The 13,933-nt window shown below is 37.1% G+C and overlaps 1 protein-coding gene across 2 annotated transcripts in view; it reads right to left on the reverse strand.

The window, feature by feature from the left end:
- Positions 1-13,933, reverse strand: part of lmbr1 (limb development membrane protein 1) — a 38,342-nt gene that overhangs the window by 23,777 nt on the left and 632 nt on the right. For both annotated transcript variants that reach the window (XR_013771750.1, XM_079259929.1), the window contains exons 2-5: positions 10,534-10,606; positions 6,837-6,876; positions 6,130-6,269; positions 4,810-4,913 (exon numbers count right to left, since the gene is read on the reverse strand). Coding sequence is in view for 1 of the 2 variants with exons in the window: in XM_079259929.1 (XP_079116055.1) it covers positions 4,810-4,913; positions 6,130-6,269; positions 6,837-6,876; positions 10,534-10,606 (357 nt within the window). In the remaining variant the exon portion in view is untranslated. The remainder of the gene's footprint in view (positions 1-4,809; positions 4,914-6,129; positions 6,270-6,836; positions 6,877-10,533; positions 10,607-13,933) is intronic.

The following is a 13,933-nucleotide window of genomic DNA, read 5'->3' on the forward strand; positions in this document are numbered from 1 at the left end:
AAGAGGAAGAGGGAGGAGAGACAAAAAGATGGAGAACAAGAGAGGAAGACTGAGAAGAGACAACGTCTGAGCAAATCTCACTCCCCAGAGGTAACAGAGGTGAGAGAGGAATGCTTTCAGGGACTTCAGCCACGTCCCACACGCACTCTCTTAAGGATGCATCAGAACAAGCAGAACTGAGAGGGAGGACATGTGTCCACTCAACACACCAGTCCACCTTAACAAGCTGCCCATGACATGCTGAAGGTATATTCCCTTTAGATAGGCCTCTCAATCATTTATAAGACTCAAATCATTCCACATTCAGATCATTTAGGGCAAAGACAGTGTTCATCACCTCCTTTACTATCACTACTGGTTCCCGAATGACAGTATTTGACATAAAGAAAAGAAGCGGGACACTGAGCTGAGATGCCTGATTAAGTTCAATAATCCATCTACGTCCATGACGTTGCGCATTCAAGTTCTGTCAACACTTGTTCTTTAAAGGAAAAAATCTGAGCCTTTGTTCTGTCACAAAAGGTAAGAAAATAGTATCATGTATAAATAGAAAAAAATCCAACTGAGTCATCATCAATGATCAAACATTTAAGTCGTCAACTGGTGAAGGCACAAAAAAGGAAAAAGGAAAAAAAAACCAAAAAAAAAACAACCTGTGCCTTGGTATCCAGAGAGCCCGCTGAAAGTTTCTATTCTTGTCATTCTAAATGTGTAACTATCTCTAAATATAGCAGCTCTAAAATATTCAGCATCCCCTGATCCTCACACCAACATCGAGTGAGGGGCTGGTTAACTGCAGATTTGCACAAACCAGACTGAAGAGATTTCTAAGAAATATGTCGAGTGGCCAGAGTAACAACTTCATATGCAGCAGCAAACAAATGCATGGATTTATGTATGCACAGATTGACACACACAACCAGACTTGTAAATCAACCTACAAATCCCACCAGCTCCAGTAAGTGGAGCTGGAAACAGTTTGCAGGCTTTCCATCTAGCCTGTGCTACAGACTAACTGAAGCACAGCTACAAATGTGCTTGTGACAGTTTTTCAACACATGAATCCAGCAAAGAGCTCTCCTCTAGAAACTAAATGCAGGGCCAAGAAAGTCTAAGAATATTTGTTCATTTGAGTTTTATTAAAGAAAACAAACAGACAAGAAAACATATGAAGGAAGAGAGTTACACAGGAGCTTCCTAGATGCCGCCATCCATCCTTAGCAGGTCAGCAGGTGGTGGCAGAGATCATCCTGTGCACCATCCCTCTGCTGACTGTCAGAGAAGTGTGCAACAAGGGCCAAGAACATAATAAGCAAGGAAGGGGGCAGGGCCTTTTACACTCCCTGGCAAAAAGACTGTTCTCTTTGCTAAAGACATGCCAGATGCTCAGGGACCTTATTAGCGTATCCTTCAACCAGTCAGCCACAATGCAATGACCGTGTCAAAGACAGAAAGCAGAAAAGAGGGACACTCCCCTGTAAAGGTGTGCAATGAACTTCTAAAGACTCTTCAGACTTCTTAATGAAGCTTCAATGACATAGGAACATGGAAAATGAATGAAATCAAAATTTTCTAACCTCACTGCAGCAAGGCAACTATTTGAATTTGACTGCTGTGTTTCCATTACTGATTCCATTTAAAGTTAGTCAGAAAACTTAGTTTTTTACATGGAGGGACCAAACTTCAATTCTTTTTTTGTTCAGTCTGAATAGCTAGCTAGCTAGCTAGCTATGACATCATTGTGCTTTGTCAGAGTTAGATTGAATCTTGAATAATGAATAAATATAAAGTCTTTCCTGTTACTGTTTTCTATTTACTGAACAACAAGTAGGCACGAAGTTAATCTTTTGGCCCAACAAAATAATCTACATCATCCATTCTAACCTAGTCAAACTCCTGCAAAACAAAATGGCGTAATCTATTCCACACAAATGACATCCCACTAAAAAAAATTGGCCCAGAATTGGTTAAGTTTTGCTATTTTTCACTAAGTTTAGAAAAACTGAGTCATGAGAGGAGGGGAAATCTTGCTTGTTCTTTTTTAAAATTCCCAGCTCAAGCTAATATGTTGCTGCGGTAACGAACATTGTAACAGGCAGCTTTACGGAGACACTGTGACCTTAAAGGAAGGTATGCAAACACCACTTTATATTCTCCGGCTGGCCCTGCCAGTAGAAGGCCTGGGAAAAATGTCTGCATGTGCAAGAGATTTGAAATAAATATCCAAGCCTCTATTGTGGAGCTCCAACAAAGAAGAGTATCTTAGTAACACCAAACGGGTTTTCTCTGCGAGACGTTTTCTCTCCCCTCCACCTCCTCCTCCTCCACAATAAACACACTTCTCATCATCAGCGGGTTAGGGCTTAGGATGAGATTGATGAGGAGTTTCTTTAACTACCAGATGAAACCTGTTGGCCCTTTGCTGGGTCAGTCATGGGGTCAGACTCGTTCCAACTCGTTTCAGGATCAAACACATTTCAATACTGGGTAAGTCTAAAGACTATTCACTCCAAAGCATACTTGCCACATTTTATATTGCGTCTTTGTACAAAAGCCTATGTCTAAAAAATAATGAATTAAAAATGTGTGTACTTTTTAATCGTCCTTAGACGGTGTCCTTCTAACAGCTGTCAGTAACAGAAGCTGTGCTGCTAAATAAATTCTTTTAGATGGAGATAAAAACAAACACTAGAAAGCACACTAGAAATAGACAAAGAAGTCATCTGTCAAAGACATCCCTTTTTACCTTCATCTCACTATTTAAGTAAATATAGCTTCAATATATAACACTTGTGTATTTCTCAAGAGGATTGACATACCTTAGAAGACTGAACAAAGGCTTATGGAGATGTCTTCATAGCCTTAGAACAAGCTGACCAGCTCTATAAAGATAACATGGGTAGCTACCATTATAATGCCATCTACTGGTATTGTGGAGATATCTAACAAATTTACCATACACAGCAAATTGGACTTAAAGTTTAAAAGTAGACATTTTTATCTAACCCAAGGCTTAAAAATATCTCAACAGAAACAAGAATGGGACTAGAAAAACTTTTAATATGCAACATGAAGCAGCACAACTAGACCATAGTATAGGTGTCTCTACGATCAGAAACTAACAGACTACTCAACCTCTTGTGGCCTCAATGATGCGGCTCTTCAACGAGGATTTGAGAAAACAGCCGTAAAGTGGGAGACATTTTACAGCAGCAAATAAAGCCAGATCATAACATCTGACATTGAGACCCCAAGTCCTTCTGATTCATCCACAATTTGGACAATTTGTTAAACTATTAATCACACAAGCTGACAGAGCCTCTAAAGAGTTGAGCATTAAAGAAAGAAAACATTTAAAAAATACATCCACGTTTCCATCCTTATTCTGTTGGCGTCTTTTAGTACATCGTCAAAAGTAAACACAGCCACATGAAAAGGCTGACTAACAACATTAGTAGTGAAATTCATCATTTACTTCATTTCCGCACTCAGAAGGAACTCAGTGTTACAGCATTAGCCCAGGAGATTAAAATGCCACATAAAACCTTATGACATTGTGGTCCAATGCTGTTATTAAACAAAATATCATCACATTATAAAACCTCAGATCTGTGTTTTATATTTTTCTGTCTGCTATATTATTCCTTCCATAGGCAGCTTTAGTTTTTTATCTTTGTTACTCAGACAGGATTGTCACCCCCACTTTTTCCTCCCTTCTATAGTACACACAAAATATATACCTCGAAGTGAAGCTCAACACTGAACAGTGCTTCCTCTGAGCAATTTTATAGAAGCTATGTAGCAAGAAACAGTCTTGCTGTAATGAAAAAGAACAAAAAGGAGAAATGTGAAAGAGGCCCTCATCCTGCTTCCTACACATCAGGGCCTGCCTTCTACTGAAGAAATCCAACCGAAACAAATTAGTGGACAGAGGAAGAAACGAACTGGCTATGCACACTACAGTACAGGCTAATTTTTATGTGCGTTTGCCAGGAGGGACATAAACCAGAGAGGTTTCAAACTGTGACACAGGATAAAGGTGTATTAAAAGTAAATCTTTCCCCCTCCATTTTGCAAGGCTCTATTGTCCTGTCATGTTGCTGCGACTTTATGGACTTTCGGAACACGAGCCCCCAGCCTCTTTTTTGGGGTGGGGATGGGTGGGGGGGTAATCAATTAAACGAGGAAGTTCGCTGAGCCTTACAACTCGATTATTAGCCTGTGCTTTTGAAGTTTTATTTTAGGGGGCTGGGGAGCGGGTGACAAGGAATCAGGCTTTAAATCAGTGGGGCCGATGCAGCAGTGTTGAAGCGTTTGCAGCCTACGGCCTTATTGAAACGGTTTGTCAGGATGTGGCACTGGGCGAAGACCAGATTCAGACTTTCATGGTTAATGAGCTTTCTGCGGTGGCAGTTACAGTCCATGGCGTGAGTCAAGGAGAGGGCAAGGCTAAGCACCTGCTGCTGCTTTGGTTACAGAGAGGAAACCTCTTGCACAGGGAGCAACATTTTGATATAAGTGAATATCAAAAGACAGAAAACTATACATTTCAAAATTCCACTTTTATTATTGGATTCCTTCTCTTTTCAAAAACAAGCTGTTTTCCCATCTCATTTGTGTGTAATAAAGCAATGTCAAAACATCATCTTCCACAAATGTAATGTTTGCAGTGATAGTAAAGTTAGTTGCAGATTTTGCCCTAAATAGTTCTATAAATTCTGTTTTCTTAAATATAATCAATATAAATGATTTGAACAAGTTTTAGAACTGGTAGGAAATCTCGTACTTATTCAGACTCGTGATATGTACCTTTTTAGATCCCGCAAATCCCTCAGATTCCAAAAAAAAAAAGGCAAATGGCATCAGGATGAAGAGGCAAAGGTTGGAGAACAGTGACACCAGGTTCCACAAACCTGCAAGAACCACGCACATCAGAAAAGGTACATATAGGACACATTCAAAAACATATCATAAAAATGTTTTTTTTTAGTGACAATTTTGCACTTCGGCTGGTTTCCTATGTTAGTAAAGAGTGGATAAAAGGCCTTTAACACGTGTCTTGGCAATGTCTAACTCATGGTCTCTACTGCCATCTGGTGGATGTCCAAACCCCCCCACTGCCTCATTTAAAACATAAAAACTCTGGAGTCCGAAGAGCCTGCGCTAATTTCAGTACACAATGAAACATATCATGCATCAAATTTATGGTGCTACTGCAACTGAAACAGATTGACTTTTTAAGCTCACATGATTTCAATTTTTTTCCCCAAGGGAATCAAATTGGCTAGTTTAATTTCCCAACAACAGTGACTGCTAGTGACAAATCTGATTTTGAGAGCAAATAACAGGGTGGCAAAATATATTTATTTATAAATTTAAACTTTGTAAATACTGAGTTGTTGTTTACTTTGATTGACAAAGGATTTAGTCTCACAATTTATCCTCCAATTAATTTAGCTTGAGTGACCTCTTGCACAACACTTGAGCACAAATAAATATGGATTGTAAAAAAACAAACAAACACTGAATTAAATAAATAAATAATTATCTGTCACATTTTAGCCTTTCCCAAAAGAGTTAACTCAGTGTCTAACCCAAACCTTAGTATTTCACTTAATGAAAATGTCTAAAACATCATGGGAAGCCACACTCCTAGCGGTGCATTTTACATGAGTCAGAAACAACGGGTTAAGGCAACATGACAGGTAAAGAATAAGTTTAAGGCTCAAAATTCATGAAGCCTCTAAAGAAAAGTTTCTAAAGCTCCAACTTAAAAATAAACTTGGAGGTTAAAAAACATATTTTTACTTTAAAAATTTTAGATTGCATTTAATTGGCATGAACAAGCACGTGGAACTACTGTAATTCTTCAACTTTGTACCACTAAAAAAAAAAAAAGAGGTTTTTTTTTATCTTCCACATAAAAATAAATATGTTACTGTACAACAAGCAGCAGTGGAACCATGATTGCTGTGACCTATTTTGTAAAGTATGACAATAGCTGTGCTAGGAAAAAGGCAAACACTTTGAGAAAATCAAGTGGTTACACATATTAGTCATCAGTCAGAGGGTATGAAGAGGGTGGAAAATATGTTTAACAGACAGACACACAGACTCAGAACTACTGACCGTGAATGAGGGAGCCATTGAGCCACTGAATGTAATAGTTTCTCGGGAAGGACAGGAGGATCTCATTGCTAATGATTGAGAAAGGCAAGAGGAAGACGGCACCACCCGACACTGCCAGTGTGAAAGTGCACAGATATAATCTGCAAATAAGATCAAACATACTTCATCAGACAGAAACACAAACCCATAAAATGTTCAGAAATGATCCGGATCAAAATGAAGGCATGCAAAAGTTCAAATAAGTCATACTTTTTTTTTTCAACAATGTTATCATTTTCTACATTTTCCCATGGAGATTAATTCTAGATTTATACAAAGATATTAGTTTTTTTCAGTGTGACAGGAAGTGAGAGGGAAGGGGCAAGTATAGTATGGACATATTTAGTAAAAATAAACCACTTACATAAATACGTACTACTGATTGATTGCCAGCCTATATTTTCAATTATCCTGCTCATCTCGCTATATACTTCTACTCTGGTTCCAGACCGAAAGACAGACTGGTTTTATTTCTGCAGCTGACAAAGATTCAGGGGCAGCAGTAGTACAGACTGGACCCCACAGAGTGACCTTCTGCTCAGTGGACTCACAAAATTATCATTTCATCCATGTCAGCAAAGAAAGCATGTTAACCTGAATTAATGTGATTAATGAATAATATTATAATATTTTGTTCAATAAAATATTAAACTTAAATCATCACTCACGATATCCTGTTGACAACAGCATCCTCATCCTCATGGTCATCTGAAAAGAACACAAGACCACTTAATAACAAGGCGGGATGGTGAATGAGTTGATATCTTAAGTTGTTAAGTTAATATCTTCACAATATCACACCAATATGGTGGAAAGAAATGGCACATCTTCGTGGAAAATGCACATTTTTAAAATTCAGAATATATATTATAGATTTATTGAAACCATTCAATCTTATTCAGTCGTGAATCATCCATCTGGACCATCCACACAGTTTCTGACAGATTTTCTGACTTCTTATCAGACTCAGTACTGAAGATAAAGTCACTGTATTGGGTGACTTGAACATTAATGGTGATGATGAAAAAACAGTTTAAATACTGCTTCAATTGTCTTTTCATAAAATTTCCACAGAACTCCTCATTCTCATTCTCATAATCATACTCTTAAACTTCTTCTGACATACTGCATTGATGATGAAGAACAAATAGTTTTTCTTTATAACCCTGATCTGTCATGTCTTGACTACACAATGGCTGAGAAGAAATTTCATTGTAGTCAATGTTTATCAGATCGGGTTGTTTAAGTTTAAGAAATCAATTTCAACAGTATTTTCCATGATGCAACGTGTCAATATGACAAAGAACATCGATCTGAGCTCTTCTCTGACACAGAGATTTGCTAGCATTCAACACTAAACAATGTTGCTCCTCTAAAAAAGAAGAAAACCAGTTGTAAAAATCAGACTCCTTGGTTTAAATCATAACTTCGAGCTTTAAAACAGAAATGAAGACAATTGGAAAGGAAATGGCGTCCATCTGGTTTAGAAGAGCCTTGTTCAGTCTTGAAATAAAGTTTAATACTACATAAGAAGAGGCTAGAGAAACTCTATGCTATGCTTCCCATTACTGATCACACTGATCATCTGCAGCAGCTTTAGAGATGTATGCAGAAGGTGACTTGTGTTTGGACCGTTTCTGTCCTGTACTACTCTCCTAATAAACCAAAATATTTGCTTTATCCATACCAAGAGTGGCTAACTCTGGTCCTCGAGAGTCTGCAGTCCTGCACATGTTGGGAGTTTACCTATTTCAACACACTTGACACACAGATTTAATTAGCAGACTTGTGCAGAGTTTGACATCAAAGTCTGCACGAGTCTGCTAATTACCCATTGATTTTAATCTTCCTGGCTAAAGGTTGCGGTGTCTGTTGGTGTCTCTTTCTTGTCCTCTCCACCCCAACCAGCTGCTCTTCCTGAGCCGGGTTCTTCCAAAGGTTTTTCCTTCCTGTTAAGTTTTGTTTCCTTTCCATTGTCGCCTGTGCTCAGGATGGGGAACTGGATCAAAGTCAATATTTGATGCAACCTGTTGGCTTTCCTTCATTAGACTATCTATTATGAATTGGCTCGATCAATGTATGTCTTAAGTGCCCTGAGATGATATTGTTGTGACAGTGTTGTGGCGCAATCCAAAATAAAGCTTAATTGAACTTAATATCAGTGCGGCTCTCAGATCTTTCAAATATCAGTAATGTTTAAACAGCTAACACTGTCATGGTTCGCAGTGGTAGAGAAGGGGGAAAAAAGGAAAGCAGGCAGAATAAAAGTTAACTTTGACATTCAACCACTATTTGCTCATTTCATATTAATTTTACAATTTCCAGTTAATGAGACATAATACTGTTCCTGAGGTGACAATTAGTAAATTGCTCTTACTCTTAAGACAATGTAGTAAAAGTAAAAAGAAAATAATATCAAAACACATATTTCTAACCATATTACAATATAAAGTCACCAGCATAATTTTCCCCAACAGAAATGACTGAAGGATTTTGTTGACGACTGCAGGGTTTTAAAAGACAGCCAAAAAAAAAAATCGCCTTTAAAGGCATGTCATACTTTGGTTAACTGTGTATGATTTTACAATATTGTACAGTAAAAAAAAATCTTAGCCCACTCACAACTTGCCATGGAAAGGAAAAGCCTTGTATTTTTTTTATTGTCCAAATCTTCAGCAGGGACTTTTACGGTACATCTTGGCCACTTTTGAGCTGTGACAGGGGAAGGTGGACATGAGGGACTTCGTCCTTGGAAAACTGGATAAAGTTCTTAAAATCTACAAGTTTATGTTTTAAATGTTTTTTTTTTTTTTAAACCTAGGTTAGGTACTTAAATGTACACATTTCTAGCTGCAGTGACACAAATAGTGTGAGGATTTTCTGAAGAACTGGACATAACTGTTATATCAGCATCTAGCAGAGATTGCTACAAGATGACAATTTACATCTTAAATTCATCTTTTTTTCCCCCCCTCTTTGACTGAATGTTCATCAGCTAAAAATATTATTCATAAGACTTACAATTACAACCCGTCACATCAGAATAGAAAGAAAGAAAGAAAGAAACAATGCTTATGCTCCATCAAGGATATCATAAATGCTTTTGTTAAACAATGTTGCATTTATTAGGGTTATATGACGTCCTTACTGAGTTCCGTTTTAGATTGGAAGGTTGGGGAGGGTTCTGATTGGATAGAGGGTGGACGTGACAGAGACTCAGATACAGAGAAAGAATCTTTTTTTTTTGTACAAGAGTGTCAGGGAAGGGTGGGGTTGTGTGTTTGGGCTGCATGTGCAGTTCTGTGTGTGTGTGTGTGTGTGTGTGTGTGCATAAGTGTGAAATTGTTATTAAGTTTTTATGTTTAATACATCTGTATGAATGTGATAAATAAAGTTTGATTTCATTTGATTTTGACGTCTACCGGAAAAAAACAGTTTGTGTCCTGCTTCTCGTCTTTTCAGTTGTAGCATGGAAAACTAAATAAGTACCAGTTTCATCATTCTTTTTATTACAATTCTAAAGCACCAGCTCAATACGAGCATACTACTTTACTTCACTTTATTTCAGCAACTGAGAAAGAGATGGAAGACTACTGGAGACAGGAGGTGAAACAACGCAGGGAATATGTGCGTCATTGAGATGGGACATGGTGAGAAGCATGCTCAGAACGACTGGAATGAACTTAGAGAGGAATTAAGTTTACATGACAGAGGAATTAATCTGTTTGATTTAAAATGCGGATAAACCAGCCATTTACTTTGGAATAAGTTTAATTCCGAATTGACTTTTGCATTCAGATTTAGGTGTTTACATTTTCATTTTTCATCAGTTTAAAGCAGAATCAATTTTTATTCAGAATTAAAAAGGAATTAAAACTCTCATGTTAACATGGCCAAAATGTTTAAAAATCTGAATGAAAAAAAAGTTGCTTTTTAAAAGATCCTTTTAAGACTCAGACTTTGCTCAACTGGTTTTGTGAGGATTAACTGAATACTTTTACTGTGACTAATTGTATTCATACCACCACAGCCCTAAAAGCAATTAAAGGTGGGTACAGTTCATAGTGATACAGAGCTAAACATAGCAAATTGCTTTTAAGGCATAGCTTTACTCTGTCACACATACACTTTAAGCCTTCTAGGCCGTGACTTTCCTTAAGGCTAAATGAGGGGCTTTGTCTGTATGTAAACACAACACGAACAGAAAAATAACAAGGATCTCCACAATGACTAGTGTGAAAATACTTCCACCAATTCCCTGTAACTGTAACAGATCCGTCAAGTCCTGGTTTTACTGCAGATAGGTGATCTGTGTCCGATAAGTGTCCCTGGGACTGGACATATCAGATTTTACACAACACTTACCACTCTTCCTTTTGTATCGGGTTATAATACAGTAGGAGACAATGTAGAGGACAGCAAACATGAGGAAGCAAATCTGAAAAAGACAACATAAGAAGAGAATTTATTTTGAGTGGAGATGGATCAGAACATTGATGATACCATTGGTTTAAGGCTAGCAGACTTAATTTTTTGTAGTTATTTAATAAAATGACACTGCATCTAGTTGTGACTCTGGGGCACTCCCATCTCATCATGGGAATGGATATTTATGCCCCCTATATTGTATCTTAATCTGCAACATCAGATTACACAAACAAGATAATAATGGTTAACAATATGTACTGCTATACTCTCTGGTCTCCTTCTTAGTTGCTGTTTTTAACACAAGCATATAACAGAAAGAGGCTTTTTGCTGGAGATGTACTATTCCAGCTGGAAACGTTGGGGGGTAGGGATCTGATGTCTATTAAACACAGAATGCAGCATTATTACAAGTGAGCCTAGATGGAAAATGAGCAAAAGGTCTGGAGCGAATATTGTGGAAATTTGTGTTGTTAAATGTCACTGCTTAAGGACATCTCAACAACATTTCAAGTCTCCTGCACGAGTGCAACAGCATTTCAAAAGTGATAGAGATTTTTAGCTTAGACTGTATCTAATTATGTTTTCTAGTGATATAAAGAAGTAGAAAGATCCTCATTGATTAGGGGTGGGAAATATCAAGATTTTTAGCTTCACAATTTTAAAATCGAAATTTTATTTAAAAAAATCTTCTTTTTTTTTCAAATAAATAAAAATAATCCATTACAAAATGTTTGTCATTTTTATTGTTAGTATTGATCTTTTACTTGTCTTCTTGGGCATTATAGCAGCAGAATGATGGTCTGGCTACTGTGTTGTTTTTTCGTCATTTAAATCAAGAAAAATGACAAGCACAAAAAGTTTTGTAGGAATCATGAGAATCGCAATTTAAATCAAGTCGGCACCCAAAAAAATGGAATCGGAATCGAATCGGGACAAAAACATATTGTCACAGCCCTAATATTGATAAAAATTTATTTAATACGACCCATTTATGTGATTTTAAGTGAGCAAGGCAACATAGTTTTCAGTGACATCTGATAACATTATTAGGTAATCACACTCAAAACAAGCTGGATCGTCTTACAGAACGATCATATTCCACATTCCTCTCGTCTACTGGGACAGTGACAAGGATGTAACTAATGTTAGAAGCTCCCTCCTCAGCACTTTGCACCTTGTCAACACGACACAAATCATCATGGTCGAGCTGCGGTTATGAGATGACTCAGCCGAGCAGTGTAGGTTTCAGACAGAAAGAAATAATACACTTTCCCAGTCAATTGGGGAGTAATATATGTCAGCTGTAGAAAAACTGTTTCCCTGTTACATGCAGTCACCTTCCCAGAGAAAGACTTGGATTCGTTTGAAGCTATAGACCTTGCAGTGACACTGGCTCAAACTAATGTCCACTGATGGGCAAACCCAGAATAACACAGAATTAGGTGCACAGTGCTGATAAACTGGAACACACAGAAAGATACAGAAGCTCCAGGGAGATAACAGCAAGCGCACCAGTAACCCAACTGCAACAGGCATAATTATCGTATGATTCCCCCCCCCCTTCAAAAATTCTTCAAAAACAGGTTAATGGCCTGTAAGTTTGTAAACATCAATAACCAATATAGCAAGAGTATTTCACACCTTTACATGAATTCAATTTGAAACTCGGGGACAGATTTTTTTTCCCTAGAGAAGATCTATTCAAGTTATCTTTTGAATGTTTGGACCACATTACCGTCACTGCAAGCAGAGAAAAGTGACAAGATACATGAGGTACAAATTATTAGCTGGCATTTTGTTAATTAGTCCATTATCATGGTGGCGATTGAGAAGGATTGTATAGGCTCCAGTACCCCAAAAAAAAAAAAAAAAAAAAAAGAAATATATATACACAAACATAAAAATATGGTTTCACAGGTTGTGATGTTGGTGACAATTGTAATAAAAAAAAAAATAGAGAAAAAAAGTTTGCTCAAGAAGACTGTTTCTCTGTCAAGAAAACCATGTGTAAGCCTGATAGATATTATAGCCCTGTTTAAAGTGGTACAAGAATGTAATTGCTTACCACGCCACACTTGTGACACTTTATGCTCCCTTAATGTGATTTCTTGCCATAACCTTATTTTCTGTCTTGCCAGGCATGGAATTTTTTAGAATTATTAACGGCTGAGTTCATTGTGGAAATAACATTCCTCAGACTTCATGTCTATTAACTGCATACTATCTTGTCATCAAATCATGTTTATCAACTTTTAACTTAACCCAGAATAACCTTGATTGCAAGAGAAGTCTAAGCAACATCAAATATCAGCCCACCACTGCCTGTTATACCCATTCATCAGCTGACTCACAAAAAGATTAATGTTAAATGATACACTGACATTACTGCATCATGTAGCGGGATTAGGTGTTGATATGGGATACTGAGAGGCAGATGTAGACATGCTCAGGACAAAATGTACCACCTAAAGCTGCAATGTTAAGCCTAACTGCTGGTGAGACATTTATAGTTGATGTAATATCCTTTGGGAATAATCAAGGTGAACTATTTCACAGCGTCCTCCTTAAAAGTGCTTCTGTTACCTTTTTTTAAGCATGTAGATTCCACATAAAAACAAATATTGATACCACAAGATGTATATACAGTATGTTCAGAAATATTTGCAACAGCTATTTTCAGTCACCAACAACAGTGTATTAGCTATATTACTTATCATTTAGTGCACTCAGATACAGCCACAGAAACCTCACAACTTCTTACTACAACCCTGATCTTGCAAGGACTGGCACATTGTGTAGGGAAACAAAACTGAGCATACTAGTTTTAAAACTGATTAATGTAACTCATTAATTAAACTAGTGGTTTGAAGTTTTCAGTAAAATATAAATGCTTATTAAACATATACATACGTTAAAAAAAAATATATATATATTTCTTTATTTTCATATTTGGGATAGCTTAGCTTTGAACTAGTGAAGACAATTATTGGATTGAAACAGCAATCAGTACCAGACAATAAAGGTACATGATTTGCACGTAATGCAGTTGCATTCTTGGAAATGGGGTTTTAACATTACACTGCAGCAAATGAACTTTGTACTAAACTCTATGAACAATTACTGATACTCATACTACTCAGAAGTCACACTTTTCATTAAAAATAATTAGCAAAGTGTGGCTGTTAAGCCAATTTATTAGTAAGTAATAGTAGTAGTAGTAGTTGGAGGAGGAGTAGTAAGAAGAGGATTCTTGTATGACAATTGTGAGTTAAAATATTCAATTTAACAGACCATCAGAACTCTTCACAATTTGCATAAAGCAACATACATCTTTGGA

Source organism: Telmatherina bonti (assembly GCF_933228915.1).
Source record: "Telmatherina bonti genome assembly, chromosome: 20".
NCBI classification, from domain to species: Eukaryota; Metazoa; Chordata; class Actinopteri; order Atheriniformes; family Telmatherinidae; genus Telmatherina; species Telmatherina bonti.